This window comes from Misgurnus anguillicaudatus, chromosome 21 (assembly GCF_027580225.2).
Source record: "Misgurnus anguillicaudatus chromosome 21, ASM2758022v2, whole genome shotgun sequence".
NCBI classification, from domain to species: Eukaryota; Metazoa; Chordata; class Actinopteri; order Cypriniformes; family Cobitidae; genus Misgurnus; species Misgurnus anguillicaudatus.
The window spans coordinates 10,285,138-10,300,361 of record NC_073357.2 but is presented as its reverse complement, the minus strand read 5'-3'; the positions used below and the strand labels follow the sequence as shown (position 1 = coordinate 10,300,361).

The 15,224-nt window shown below is 38.8% G+C and overlaps 1 protein-coding gene across 2 annotated transcripts in view; it reads left to right on the top strand.

The window, feature by feature from the left end:
- pcsk6 (proprotein convertase subtilisin/kexin type 6) overlaps positions 1 to 15,224 on the top strand; it is a 123,385-nt gene that overhangs the window by 58,467 nt on the left and 49,694 nt on the right. For both annotated transcript variants that reach the window (XM_073859192.1, XM_073859193.1), the window contains one exon: positions 5,235 to 5,423. In XM_073859192.1, coding sequence (XP_073715293.1) covers positions 5,235 to 5,423 — 189 coding nt within the window. The remainder of the gene's footprint in view (positions 1 to 5,234; positions 5,424 to 15,224) is intronic.

Sequence of the window (15,224 nt, the reverse complement as noted above, 5' to 3'; positions counted from 1 at the left end):
GAAACTCGGGTACTTCGTTGCCAGCTGCGTATTTCGTACTGCCAATCTTCCATCTCAAAAGCGGGTCGCTGTCAGCTCGCAAGGGTGGCTCCTTGTCATAACTCATCATCTCCTGTAAGGTCACAATTTCGACGCTGTCTCGTGTTGCACAGGTTTATTGACGTTGTCCTCCATTTTCTTTGCAAAACACTAGATGCAGCGATTGAAAGCGTGAAACTATAGGTGCGTAAAATTGCTGGGTATTTTCTGTCTAGCTTTCGCACACCTACTGCACTTTCGGAATTCTTTATTTTCTTTTTCTGCTTGTTTGTGAGTTTTGTTACTCTATATTTTTAACTGTTTAATTCTTTTAAAATTAATAGTGTACATATTTGGTTAAAATCGATTGCCTATTTTCGTTTTCGAAACGTTTTTTGGTTGGTCCGATCGATTGTGCAATCGATTTTCGAACGAAAAGTGACAGCCCTACGCAATAGTGATGTCCAACCCAGGAAGATTTGCGTGTGATTTACTACAGAGGCGCAAATAAATACACAGCACAATAATGACATAAGGAAATTTCCATAATGACCATTGCAATCTACTAAGAACAGCGCTAATTAGTACAGGGTTGCAAATAAGAGACCTCGGCAGGACATCGCAATGAAAATGCGGACTGCGGAGTAAGTAAAAGCACACTAAGACAAACAGGAGGACGAAAGATGAAAGGTAAAATAAGTTTTAAAAAACCTGATTTGACTTCTCCTCGTGACTTCTCCTCTTATAATAGAGAATGTTAAATATAAATAACAAATTTTAAAAATTTGCTCATCCCAACTCAATTTCCCAGCACAGGTCACAAATGGTGCAGCAGCAAACAGAAATGGAGAATGAACAAGGTCTTCTAAAGGGAAAATCATATATAAAACTATTGCTGATGGTTCTGTTGAAAATGTAAACAGGCTGTTGTAAACATACATTTGCATATAGCATATATATTTGTCCAAATCCATGTTGATTAGAGCATTAAAAACTTGAAAAGTGTTCAATTTTGGTTAATTTAAAACAGATAAAAATGTGAGATTAATTTGCGATTAATCGCAAGTTAACTCATGAAATCATGCGATTAATTCAGATTAAATATTTTAGTCTATTGATAGCCCTAGTTGACACACAACTTAGAAGCTGTTTATACCTGGAATTAAGATATAAACATACAAACAATATATATGTTTTGGTTGATCGGATCACAAGTGAATGATTGACACAAAGTCAGCTTTACAACCAGTATTTACATTGTAGGACACAGTGTTATTATTAGGTAATACCAAATTCAGGGCCGTGCATTATTCAGGATTGATTTCAGAAAGTGAATGGAAAATTTGTCTAAATTCATAATATAATGTTTTAGGCAAAGCGGGACCATGTTAAACTGATTCTGAGTCATTATAATTCAAACTACAATCTGCAAACTTTAGGGAATAGTCAATTCAAGGTATGACTAGTTTTCACAGCCAGTTCTCAAATTAAACATTTTTCCCAAACATGGTTCATTTTAATTTTAGATTTCCTTAGATGGCCCTTTTCATTTAAATTGCAATCTAGCCTTTGTAATTGAGTCAAAATAGTTGTTCTCCAAAGATGGTTTTTCCCTCTACCAGGTTTTTAGCTGAGGGTTTCTAATTGAAGGGAGCAGCGTTCCATTTTAGGCATGTTTTCAACAAATGTCAATCACAAAATTGAAACAGGGCACGTGTGCAATCTCAGACACCGCTCAATATATTTCTGGATGATGCCTGCACTGAACGTGTGGTACACAATGGCTCAAAGCACAAGTGACTCATTTTGCTGCCATCTGTGCAGTGTTGTTTATCAGCAGAGCCATAAAGGAGTCCTGTCAGTATTATAAAGTCATTGAAATAGTGTTGCACCAAATAAGTCTTTAATATACAAAATAACCCCCAGAGACTGTCTAAACAGATGATTCTGCAGTTTAATGATCCACCGAAACATGACATTTTAGAAGAGTGAATATGATTATGTTTCTGTTTTTTTTTTTCAGACCAATAAGGAAAAGGTTATATGTAAAGCAGACACTCCATTGTTATTCTCTGTTGACACATTCCATGCTTGCAAACTTACCAATCTTTCTGTCTGTTTGTGTTCATATTTATCATTGGAAAAGTCCGTTCAGGGAAAGAGAAATTCAGAAAACCATGGAGTTGGAAAATTTGGAAAAAGTTGGATTAGTTTCTTTGTAATGGGGTTTTCCATTAGACAGTACATCTTGGTACAGCTCGGTACTGTTCACTTTTGGGGGGTTCCACTGTGTACAGTACATACATAGTACCAGACACTTTTTTAATACCACCTCGGTTGAGGGTTTAAGCGAGCCGTACTGATACTAAAACATCATGTGTACCAATGCAGATCACTGATTGGTCAGAGTGAATTGTCACTACCAGCCACATTGTAAAATGCAAGATTAGCTTGCCCTTGTGCACCGTCAACAAACCAAGTGATGTCATCATCTACACTTTGTTACACAATTTCCCAAATTTGGTTTTAGCAGTGAAAAACATCCACATGCAGAGAATCAAGATCACCATTCCATCTTATTCTCTGTTGAGCATTTTTGTATCATGCTTACGATGATGTCACTGCAGTACAGGCCGTGCAACTGTAATAATAAGTCTATATAGCGGCACTAAACTGCATTGGTAAAGCAAACAGAGCCAAAGTAAAGTGAGCCGAGCCACATGTTGCTAAGCCATGTCATACCACACAATGAAATGTCTACACTGTAAATTTCTGATTGCCTTAATTTGCAGTAAACCTATATTAATTTAGTCAAGATAACATATATTGGGGCGGTTTCCCGGACAGGGTTTAGGCTAATCATTGATATATGTTAAAATTAGTGAGGACAATGTGTTTTTAAATTAAAGCAGCTCAAACATGCATTTAAGTTTGGGACTAGGATAAGCCCAGTCCGGGAAACCACCCCATTAAGTTAAAATGACTTGGAAATTCAAGTTGATTATACTTAAAATTTCAAGGCAACCAAGATTACTTTAACTCTTTCACCGCCAGCATTTTTTTTAAAAAGTTGCCAGCCAGCGCCAGCGTTTTTCATGATTTTCACCAAAGTTTAATGCCTTCCAGAAAATGTTCTTCTTTAAATATATAAACATACAATATACCAAATGAAAGAACAGACCCTCTGCTTTCAAACAAACAAAAAAAAAACGTTTCATCCTACCGTCAGTGGTTCTCTTGTAATCAGCTTTTGAATATGGGTAGGTTTCTGCAAAAACACCACATTTTGAGCAAAAAGCAGAGATAATTCCATTTTTGTGACAGACTTTTCATAGAGATCCCATTCAGAGCGATCTGTAAAACAGACACAGACATGCAGGTGCTTGCCATAGGGCAATACTTCCGGGTTTAAAAAGTTGCGGAAGGTGGATAATAGTGGTATTGCGGAAAGACGGAAAATCTCGTCATTGGCGGTGAAAGAGTTAAACAGGGTTCCCACGTACTAAACTGTTCGCTTTAAATGCTTATATCTTCTGTATGCGAATGTTGATTCATACCAAAATGCTTTTTTGCATAGTTGTGTTTGACACATGAAACGTCTCTGGTTACGTATGTAACTGTTGTTCCCTGAGAAGGGAACGAGACGCTGTGTCTCCCTTGCCATACTTCTTTTGTCCCTGTAACGCCGTCTTTGGCAATATTTTAGATAGCGATGTACTTCCTGGCTCCCGCATCACAGTTTCTTTGTCGTTAAGCCTCACCATTGGTTGAGTTTGATATACACATTCAGAAGCACTTACCCCTGGAGGCGTGCCCAAAGTGTCGCCGCAGTGACGCAGTGCGAGTTCCCTCGAAAGGGAACTGTAACAATGTATCTAAAAAGGTAACACCATGTAACCTTGTTCTCACTTGAAATGTGTCCCCACTTTTTGTCCTTGAATTTGAGGGTATTGGACCTGGAAAGTCCTTGATAGGTCCTTGAATTTGAAGTTAACTAAGGTATGGGAACCCTGTTTAAAGTACTTAAGGATCCTGTTTTTAAAACATGCACTCATCTTTGAAATGCAATCATTCGAACATGACAGGAAACCATGAAGCTATATGGCAGTGAGAGTGTTTGCAGAAAACAGAATTTACAAAAAAGTAAAATACAACAAAGTGATGTTGTGATTAGTTGTTGACAAAGACTCAAAAGAAGCAGGGTTTTTTTCAGAAGGCAATATGCCCATAAAAACACCATAGATCTTAAGTTCAACAGTCTGTTATAGTTGTTTAATCTCTGTTGTCGCTCAAAGTGAGTTACCCTTAATTTCAGATACAGTCAAGGAACGCTGTTGGAGTTTGTGTGTTTAGGCAGCGCTACACAAATCAGCTGTCATTTGCCTCACACATCCAGAAAATACACAAGCCTGGGAGAGAAACCATTTAATGAAATAGCCTACAGTAAGAAGCGGGAATGATTTATACCTCCAAGGCCCAATAAAATAAAACAAAATAAAAATCATTATAACAGTATTCAAGGTTCATTAAACAAACAGTATAAAAGGTACAACAGTTTATCAGTTAACAACAATTTATAAATGACTTTCCCTTTTATGATAAATCAGCCTGTGGCCGGTTGCATAAACATAGCCGTGACGTTAAACTGCGTCTTAAGTATGACTCTGACTAACTAGAAATTAGTTAGGGCTAATCAGTCTTATTATTTGGATTTAAATTAGACCAATCTACCTTACTATGTAACATACTTAAAACAGTTATGATCAGTCTTGAAGAAAAAAATTCATGACTAACTTTAAAGACTAGTCTTAAAGTTTTATGCAACCGGCCACTGGTCTCAATGGTACACATAGTATTAATACGTAACTTTCAAATACACAAAACGTATTTGTTTGTATGTTTAATAAGATGCTGAAGCATACAATGTACACATATTTGCAACATTTCATCGTAGCATTATTAAGGTTTTACAGCTACAAAACATACAAATGTACAAGTATTTCATACCATAAAGATTGCTGTATAATTTGAACGATGTCCTGTAAGAGTCACAAATGTATAAAATTCACTATTTTTATTACTGCCATGTAACTCAGCATTTTCATTAGCATTTCATATTTTGGCCATGAGAGCCCAACGCTTGTGTCAGTGAACAGAGAATTGCATATTTTAAACTCTGACTTGTTCTCCATTGATCCCCTTGGGTCCTCTTGTAGGTACATCAGAGCAGATCAGAAGCTTAACACCAGCATCACAAGCACAGGCTGCAGTGAACAGTCTGATCAGCACGTGGTGTTCCTGGAGCATGTGGTGGTGCGAGTGCTTATCGTTCACCCTCGCAGAGGAGACCTGGAGATCAACCTCATCTCACCGTCTGGAACACGATCACAACTGCTTGCTCAGAGGTACATAAAATTTACTGTACATCCTCATACTAACATATGTTTACACATACACATACAGAGGCTTCTCAAATATCACATTTATATTGATCATAAGCAACATATAATATGACCTTGACTTCGAAATCCAGGCTAAAGTCTCATAATCTAATTATAAGCGTCAAAGTTTGATTTCAATCATTGATTTCAATCTTTGAAATGACCTTACAGTTATATTTATAAAGACAATTGTCTAAACACGAAAGACCAAACCTCCCTAACCCTGACCTGTCTTACATTTTTAATGGAAAGTCATCAATTACATCATCATAAGAGAGGAGGAATTTTCCCTGTATCCAAAAGTATTTCATTATAAACAATTTTTCAAATTTTAACAGTTAACCAAATCAAGTATGTAAGTGATATATTTCATAACCAGTGTTTCCGCTATATATATTCTACCGCGGCGGCCCGCCACGCTTAAACATTCCCGCCATGCCTTCGGTTGTGGATAGAAGGATACAGCAAACGGAACCTCACTGGATGAGTACTGTTTTTATCCTAATCCTTCATCCAAACCCAACTCTAAACACAACATTTCACAGGATTTAGGATGTATTTATATCTCATTTAGCCAGAGCCGCTGTTTTCATGCTAACCCTACCTCCAAATCTAATCCTAAACTTTTCGGCATTGCTGTATCCCTTCTAGACAAAACCCATGGCCAAAGCTCAAAAAATAAAGACCCCTGCCAGATTGGCTGTCTTAAAGCTCACGTAACACACACTCTTTCTGCATTTCTGATGTTAATCTGGAGTACCTATAGAGTAGTATGACATCCTTTATATCTCCGAAGAGTCTTTAGTTTAATCAGATTTATAAAAGAAAGATTAGCTTTACCGAATCTTTCCGATAACGTACGAAAAAATGAAGAAGGAGGAGTTACTACCGCGGGTGGAGTGAGTACGAGTCATGCAACACTATACAACACTTATAACTTATGATTCACTACATGTACGTGTCATTTATATAATATGCACGCGCATATTTACAACATAAGACAGAAGTCTTACTTACCGCATGCAACTCGTGACCCGGTTGGGAAAATCCAGTGCATCAAACACACACACAAAACTCCACTGCTACCCCGGATAAACAAACTATATCCATTGTTTTCATAAGGCTGACTTTCTTCTCCTTACATCCAAAAACACACTTCTTCATTCGTGTCATTGTTGAGTTTTGAAATTAAACAAAGCTGTCGCGTGATGTGAATGTTTGTAAGTTGTAGCGTCTCCCGCTGATTGACGGGTGGGCGGGGTTTTCCAGGGGAAGTGCCCATATAAAGAAGTGATACGTATAGAAAACCCCTGAAACGTCAGTTGGAACTGTAATCGAAAAAAACTCTGAAACTTGTACGAACCCTGGCGAAGTGCATTCGGCACAGAAATACTTTGTTATATGTCCAACTGCTTTTTTGACACTTTGCACACGTTTAGCATGAGGAAACAACTCTATAACTGTGTTAATAAGTCAGAATGCTTGAAATACCATTGAACCCCCCCTTTAAAGAAAAAAAATCCTTTCTGGATTCGCATTGTTCACTCATTTGCAAATAAATCTCCTAAAATATCATAATTTTCCCCAGGGGTTTAGTTTCATGTACAAATAGTTTTAAATCAACAGATGATGATTACATCTCTGTTTTGAGAAATAATAATAAAATAAATAAGCCTACATGAAATATGTTTTTTTATGTCTTTTTTGTGACACGCTGTAAAACCAAAGCAGCAGAAAGCACGTCATGTTTTTAATGATTTTAAATAAGCACAATGCTTTCTTCTTATTGTGAGTTTACACAAATAAAAATACACAATTTACAGTTTCGAATGTTGTTTTACTTTTATCTTTATGACCATAAATTTAGGGTAATACAAGGTAATTACGCGTATGCTGTTCACTGGCGCATATACAACCCGAATTCCAGAAAAGTTGGGACGTTTTCCAAACTTTAATAAAATGATAACTAAAAGACTTCCAAATCACATGAGCCAATATTTTATTCACAACAGAACATAGTTTAAACATTTGCTATGTTTTCTGAGAAATTTTACAATTGTATGCACAAAATGAGCTAATTTTCAAATTTGATTTCTGCTACAGGTCTCAAAATAGTTGGGACAGGGCATGTTTACCATGGTGTAGCATCTCCTTTTCTTTTCAAAACAGTTTGAAGACGTCTAGGCATTGAGGCTAAGAGTTGCTGGAGTTTTGGTGTTGGAATTTGGTCCCATTTTTGCCTTATATAGATTTCCAGCTTCTGAAGAGTTTGTGGTCATCTCTATAGGTGAAAGCAGCCAGTTCAGCACTCGGACTCTTCTACGACGAAGCCATGCTGTTGTAATAGCTGTATTATGTGGTTTTGCATTGTCCTGCTGAAAAATATACAAGGCCTTCCCTGAAATAGACGTCGTTTGGAAGGCAGCATATGTTGCTCTAAAACCTTTATATACCTTTCAGCATTCACATAGCCTTCCAAAACATGCAAGCTGCCCATACTGTATGCACTTATGCACCCCCATACCATCAGAGATGCTGGCTTTTGAACTGAACGCTCATGACATGCTGGAAGGTCTCCCTCCTCTTTAGCCCCGGAGGACACGGCGTCCGTGATTTCCAACAAGAATGTCAAATTTTGACTCGTCTGACCATAGAACACTATTCCACTTTGAAATAGTCAATTTTAAATTAGCCTTGGCCCACAGGACACGACGGCGCTTCTGGACCATGTTCACATATGGCTTCCTTTTTGCATGATAGAGCTTTAGTTGGCATCTGCTGATGGCACGGCGGATTGTGTTTATCGACAGTGGTTTCTGGAAGTATTCCTGGGCCCATTTAGTAATGTCATTGATACAATTATGCAGATGAGTGATGCAGTGTCGTCTGAGGGTCCGAAAACCACGAGCATCCAATAAAGGTCTCTGGCCTTGTCCCTTACACACAGAGATTTCTCCAGTTTCTCTGAATCTTTGGATGATATTATGCACTGTAGATGATGAGATTTGCAAAGCCTTTGCAATTTGATGTTGAGAAACATTGTTTTTAAAGTTTTCCACAATCTTTTTACGCAGTCTTTCACAGATTGGAGAGCCTCTGCCCATCTTTACTTCTGAGAGACTCTGCTTCTCTAAGACATACCTTTTATAGCTAATCATGTTACAGACTTGATATCAATTAACTTAGATGTTCTCTCAGCTGAATCTTTTCAAAACTGCTTGCTTTTTAGCCATTTGTTGCCCCCGTGCCAACTTTTTTGAGACCTGTAGCAGGCACCACATTTTAAATGAGCTAATTAAGTGGATAAAAGTGTATAATTTCTCAGTTTAAACATTTGCTATGTTATCTATGTTCTATTGTGAATAAAATATTGGCTCATGTGACCCGAAATTCCTTTAGTTTTCATTTTATTCAAATTTAAAAAACGTCCCAACTTTTCCGGAATTTGAGTTGTACACGGACGCAGCACAGGGCTGCGAGAAATGACATGACTTTAATTTAACATATAACATTTCATTTGTAATCACTGTACTCATATTATCAAGTTATCAGGCCATTAGTTATTCAGAATAGGCTATAAACGCAGCGCACTGCTGACCGCTCAGCTGTCAATCTTCTGTGCTTTAGATCGACACTCACAAAGTTTCACATTAAATGATAAAATATTTGTCCAAAAACAAAAGGCTAAATGCTGAATACTACTTATATGGGATTGCAAGACATTAATAGTCGAATTTGTTCAGAAGGAAACTTACATTATTCCTGTGGGAAGAGAAGGACGTTGGTAATAAAAACTTGAGGCAGACGGTGAGACTGTTTCATCTGTTTTCAGAGAGAACAGCAGGGTCAGGGTACCCATGGGTGAACCGCATAATATTTAATGTAACGGGTGTAATAATATTAACGTGTCATTTGTGTTGTAAATGCAGGTCGGGACTCAATAGGCAAGAGTGAACTTGCGGGTCTAACATCCAAGACCAGAATTTGACTCGATTTCGACAGGGCCGGATTAACCATACGGGCAACTGGGCAAATGCCTAGGGGCCCAAGACCTCCAAAGGGCCCAGGGCAGCATGGGCACGAGCAAAATTCTGTATCTGGTAATTTCCCGCTGGCCGCTTTATATTAAACAAAGTGTCAACACGGGCTTTTGCGCTGCAAAGAGGGACGCTGTCGCTGCGATATGACTTTGAACGTGAGAGCGGTTGAGAGTCAGTCTCATGCGGACTGACCAATGAAGAGAGGGCCTCAAGTTAAGACCCTCTCCTCATTGGTCAGTCCGCATGAGGTGGGTCAAAGGTTCGCCGAGCGTTACGTGACAAAAGGCGTTGCCACTACAGACGCGAAGCGGAAATTTAAAAAGGAAAATGACATCAGAAACACAGAAAATGTAAAGTATAAACAGTGGTGTTGTCTACGTAATACGCAGGCATCTGCGCGATCCGATCGGCGTATGAAATCTTATTACTATAGCGGCGCGAAAGTGACTGGAGAGCAGACTGGTGTGGCCCCACAAGAACCCACAGGCGAGTGACAGCAAAGTACCACGAGAGCGATTGCAGTTATCATATGGAGAAATCTGATTTGAATCGCTCTCGCGGTAATTTGACATCACCAAGAGGTCTGCTTAGCGCCAAATGAAGTCGAACCTGCACGCGACACTGTAAACAAACCGACCATGTGGAGAAGTAAACGAGTGGAGCAGTGCACAACATAAAATCCGGAGAGTTCACAACACACATGTGAGTAAACAACATTTAAATCATCAATCCGGTTTATTACTTTATCTGAAGGTAAGGCTCCAATAAAATAAAATAAGCCGGTGTTTATGTCCTGATGGTTTTTAGCTGCCTTTCAGCATGTTTGCTTGTGCTTCATAGTGTTAAACTTCCTTTCTCTGTGTTTGTATATCTACGTTCAAGATGTAGCCTATATTATTTTAAACTTCTGTGAGGAAATTCATGTCTGCGTTGATGTTCAGTTCAGACATGCAAATTAAAGATCATTTTCTTCACTTTGGTTTGGGTGTCTAATATTAGGCTATATGATGGTCTTGTAATAATAATTAAGTAAAAGCCTATTTTCATTAAGACAATGGTAGTGCCTTTGTATGAGCATTTAAATATTTGTAAATCAAAATACACCTGATGACAGTTTGAATTTGAAGTATTGAGTATATTTACTGTATATTACAGTAATATATTCTGTATATGACCATATTATGGTGATCCTGGGTCGTGATGATGGGGCCCTTGAATATTGTTGCCCAGGGTATAACAAAGTGTTAATCTGGCCCTGGAATTCGATATAGCAGTTTTTAAATGGCACTGTGCTTATTTGTGTTTAAGCTCTGTCTGAAGACCCTAAAAGGTTTATATTTAACTGCGCGATTTGCGGTTTGACCGGGTCGGGGTCTTTATGTCAAACCGGCCGGGTGTGGAATAAATTTGCTGCTGATGTCAGATAACTGGTCAGGTGTTCTGTCAATCACAGGGTGCAGATTATCAAACAGGACTGTGCATGACTCTGCAACAGGCAACTGTAACGCTAAACACAAGCACGAACTTGCAATGCACACTACATTAAAACTACAATGAAAGATCTGTACTAGCTATTAGTGATGCGCGGGTCGTCTCGTAACCCGCGGGCCCCGCGGGTAACCCGCGGGTCGGGTTGGGGCGGGTAAAGAAATAGTAACATTAATGCGGGGCGGGTTGGGGCGGGTCATTAAAAACAAAATAAAAAAACTGATATGTTGCGTCTAATTCCCTGTAGCATATATATTAAATATTTGGGAATATATATTTTTAAATTTAATTACTTTCTTTGATAAGGTTAAATTACGTAGGCCTATGTGGCAACGTAACTTGCGCAACGTAACTTGATATCCCAAAACCTTTGACGTCACGGAAGCGCCAAGTAGCTCCCGCTGCCAGCCACAACAACAAAACAAACTGAGAATTAAAAGATGAAAGACGATCTGCAGGAGAAATTAAGGTAGGGAATTTGTGAATAGATAATACAAATGCTGCTTTTTTGTGTGGTGATCTACTTTTAAAATGATAAAGCCGACAAGTTCTACATGCTAAAAACACTTTAAATGCGTGGACTATACTGCATATATCTCTACATTGGATTTAGGGATGTCACCATTACTCTATTTTCTTGAGGAGTTAAAAAAAATCCTGGAGCACATGTCGAGTACTGTTTAAAATAGCGGAGATTTAGTGAAACAAACTTGAAGGAAAATTACAATAGTATCAGAAGCATATATCAGCACAACGCTGCCTCTCTCTCTCTCTCTCTCGTTCGCTCGCTCTCGCGTGCTTTAGGTCGTGCATTAAAGCAAGAATGCGATGCGATTGCATGCTTGTAAATGTCGGAAGTTTACACGACTGATCTGCAGCGGACAGGCATAAGATTTATAAAAACACATATGAGAAGAAAGGCACAGCAACTCAAAAAGACTTAAGTGTTTCACAATTACTCATAATGCCAATTTTCCCGTGGAGGCATGGAGCAGCATGAGAATACACAATAAGCTTATGCTTGTGCGATCTACCGGCATTGCCTTTGCGATCGATGTATTGGACACCCCTGGTTTATCATTATCCTATCTCTATATTAATATGACCATGCTGGTTTCTATGGCTCATTTGTGTATGTTGTTGCCAGTTTACAGGGCGATGTAATCTAATGGCTGTTTCCAAGCACTCTTAGGCTAAAATAAAGCCTCTTTTTATTTACATTACAAATGCCTAGTATGTCTATTTTAATGGTCGCGGGGCGGTGCGGGTTGTAAAAATAGATACAGTGTTGCGGTGCGGGTTGGGGCGGGCCAAATATTTCATAAAAGCGGGACCCGCGGGTTGGAAAAAACGCCGACCCGCGCATCACTAGTAGCTATGTAACATATTTTTAAGAAAATACAGTTTAGATCAAACATAGCAAAGCAATATGCTATAAATATAAGGAAAAGTAAATGACAGAATGAAAAAAATACATGTTAGTTTACTGTAGCCTATATTCTACATAAAAAAATCATGTACATTTATAATCATCATGGGTGCCCCCTGCCGTCACAGCTGGAAAAAATCCTAGAGGAAACACTGATAACAACCATATTATGCTTATAACGAGTGACATAACTGCATACAAACATCATATATTTTGCATGTTTTTTCTTCTCTTTTCTAACCAGTGCACATAATGGCTTAGGCTAGACCTTTTCTCCTCTATATTGTTTTCATAGATTTGAAATCTGTAAAAGTTTCTATAGCGGACCCGTTCCCCTCACGCTTTGCCCCTACTTGTTTCGCAAACTGTACCTTGATGTCTTGCGAGCTGTGCAGTGCTCTAAAGCCTCTGGAGTCTGGGAATACTTCTAGTCCCAACTGACAGCACGAATAAAAGTATCTTGCTTTTATCATATAGTATCCTAAAGGGGCCCACATGGACTGACAGAATCTGATCAACCTTCTCTAGTTTCTGTCACGCATGAAGTGCTTTCCTGTCAATCAAACAATGTTTTGATACCCTCTCTGTTGGTCTTCACACTCTATTGTCTCAAATCTTTCTCCTCTGTAGTTTAGTATTCTCTTAGCAGCTTTGCCTACATGCTCATGGACCACGAAAGATCCTGAGCATCATTCTTATAGTCCTCATACATAAAACTGTCCTGATCTCAAGTGGTTTTGCTTTCATAGCCAAATTTGACATTAAATGTAGTTCTAAACATAGGTTCAGGAGGAGCCTAAACATTTAGGCCTGTCAATCATCATTATGGGTGTATATAATGCAGCCTTCAGGCCTCTGTGTCCAGCTGCAAATCTTCCGCCATTCCTCCCCATCTCCTCCTCCCCTGCCCTCTTTCTTCCTCCTCCATTCAGTTCTGTTGCAGGGGGGTTGAACTTGGGGCGAGCCCCGGCCTCAGGTTCGCTCACTCTGAAGGTTCAGAGCTCAGCTGCAGAGCGCCCTTCAAGGACAGCAAGCCAAGTTCATTTACCATTACATTAAGATCTGAATGCACAGGCGAACTAGTGAAACATCAAATGGTGACCCAACACAGTAGCAAAAAGAGTAATTAAAATCAAACAATAAAATGTTTTATGATGATAAATATATGACGCTTCACATTATTATGGCACTAAGAACAGACACATTTTTAGGATTGTTTGAGATCTGGTTCCCCTGAAATTTGCTGGCTGCAATAAGGGGAAGAGTGTAAAAAGAGCTTTTAAGTCAAACATCTCCCTAATCTTGCAGTCCAGTCGTCCACAAACGTTGAGGTGGCAGTGATCACTTTTGAGATTTTATTGCAGATTAAATAGATTCAATTAAAATACCAATGCATTTACATGAAAATGAAAAATGGTGTAAAATATAAACACCTCACAGTACAATTAATTCGGCACCAATAACGGGAAATCCTTCAAAATGTAAATAAGTTCAATCATGTATAACAAGTTGAAAAAATATAAAAGCTAGGCTATTACAGGCAGTGTACGTTTTAGAATTAAGACAGTTATCAGCTGTCATTCCCAGCATAGGCAGACCAAATCGGATACATTTGTAACTGTCATGCATCTTCCAGTGATTGGATCTGCGCATATTTTGCTCATCTCGAACAAGCTTTTTGTTTAGATGGTATGTGCACAGACGATATATCGCATGTACAAGTAATAGGGCATAAAGAGGTAAATACACGTAAATCGCCTAAATCGTAATAATTGCGTGTGAACGCGTAAACCCCAAGGAATCCATTTTTGAAATAAGTCACATCTGGCAATGTAGCACTTTTTTGTTGTTTTAGTGGTTAATCTTTTAGATTATCTGCTTCTTTTTTTACTCGAAGTGAGTAAAGTTACTAAAAATAGGAACACTGGCCCAGGCTGTTTTTTTAGCAGTATTTATGTTGGACTTCAAAACTTCAAGATGTGTTCAGGTATTCTTTGCACTGTTAAGGGGGTCACACACTGGCCGCGCAGCTTAGCGTCACGTCTAGGACAACTCTAAGGTATCGTAAACCGGAAGTGCACATTAAAAAGCGCGAGCTTCGTCAGATAGTGTCTATTTCAAAATGCAAAATATACGTTAGCAGCCAATGTTAATCGTTAATGATTTGGGACAAATATGATGTTACCCCGAATACACAAACTATATTCATTGTTTCCATAAGGCTGACTTTCTTCTCCTTACATCCAAAAACACACTTCTTCTTTCTTGCCATTGTTGGGCAGGGTTTTCCGGGGGAAGTGTCCATAAAAAGAAGTGATATGTATAGAAACCCCTGAAACGTCAGCTGGACCCGTAATCGAAACCCTGGTGAAGTGCATTCGGCACAGAAATAGTCTGTAACACACACAACTGCTTGTTTGACACTTTGCCTACGTTTAGCATGAGGAAACAACTCTATAACTGTGTTAATAAGTCAGAATGCATGAAATACCATTGAACCACCCCTTTAAGGCTTGCACATTGCCTTATACATGAAAGCCCCTAACACGCAAATAAGTGACGCGTTGACTGGTCGGTCTGCCCAGCTCTGTATGAAGTCCACCACACGTGCTCAGTAGTCTGCACAATCATTTTCATATTACCGTGTGCTGGGCGTGACGTAGTATTGTTCATTTGCGCATGCAATGCAGTTCAGGACCACGAACCGTTCAGTCTGATTTTGGCCACGTAATGTGAACAGTCAAACAAAAAATCGGATCTGAGCAAAAAAATCAGAATTGAGCATTAATGTTTGCAGTGTGAAGTCAA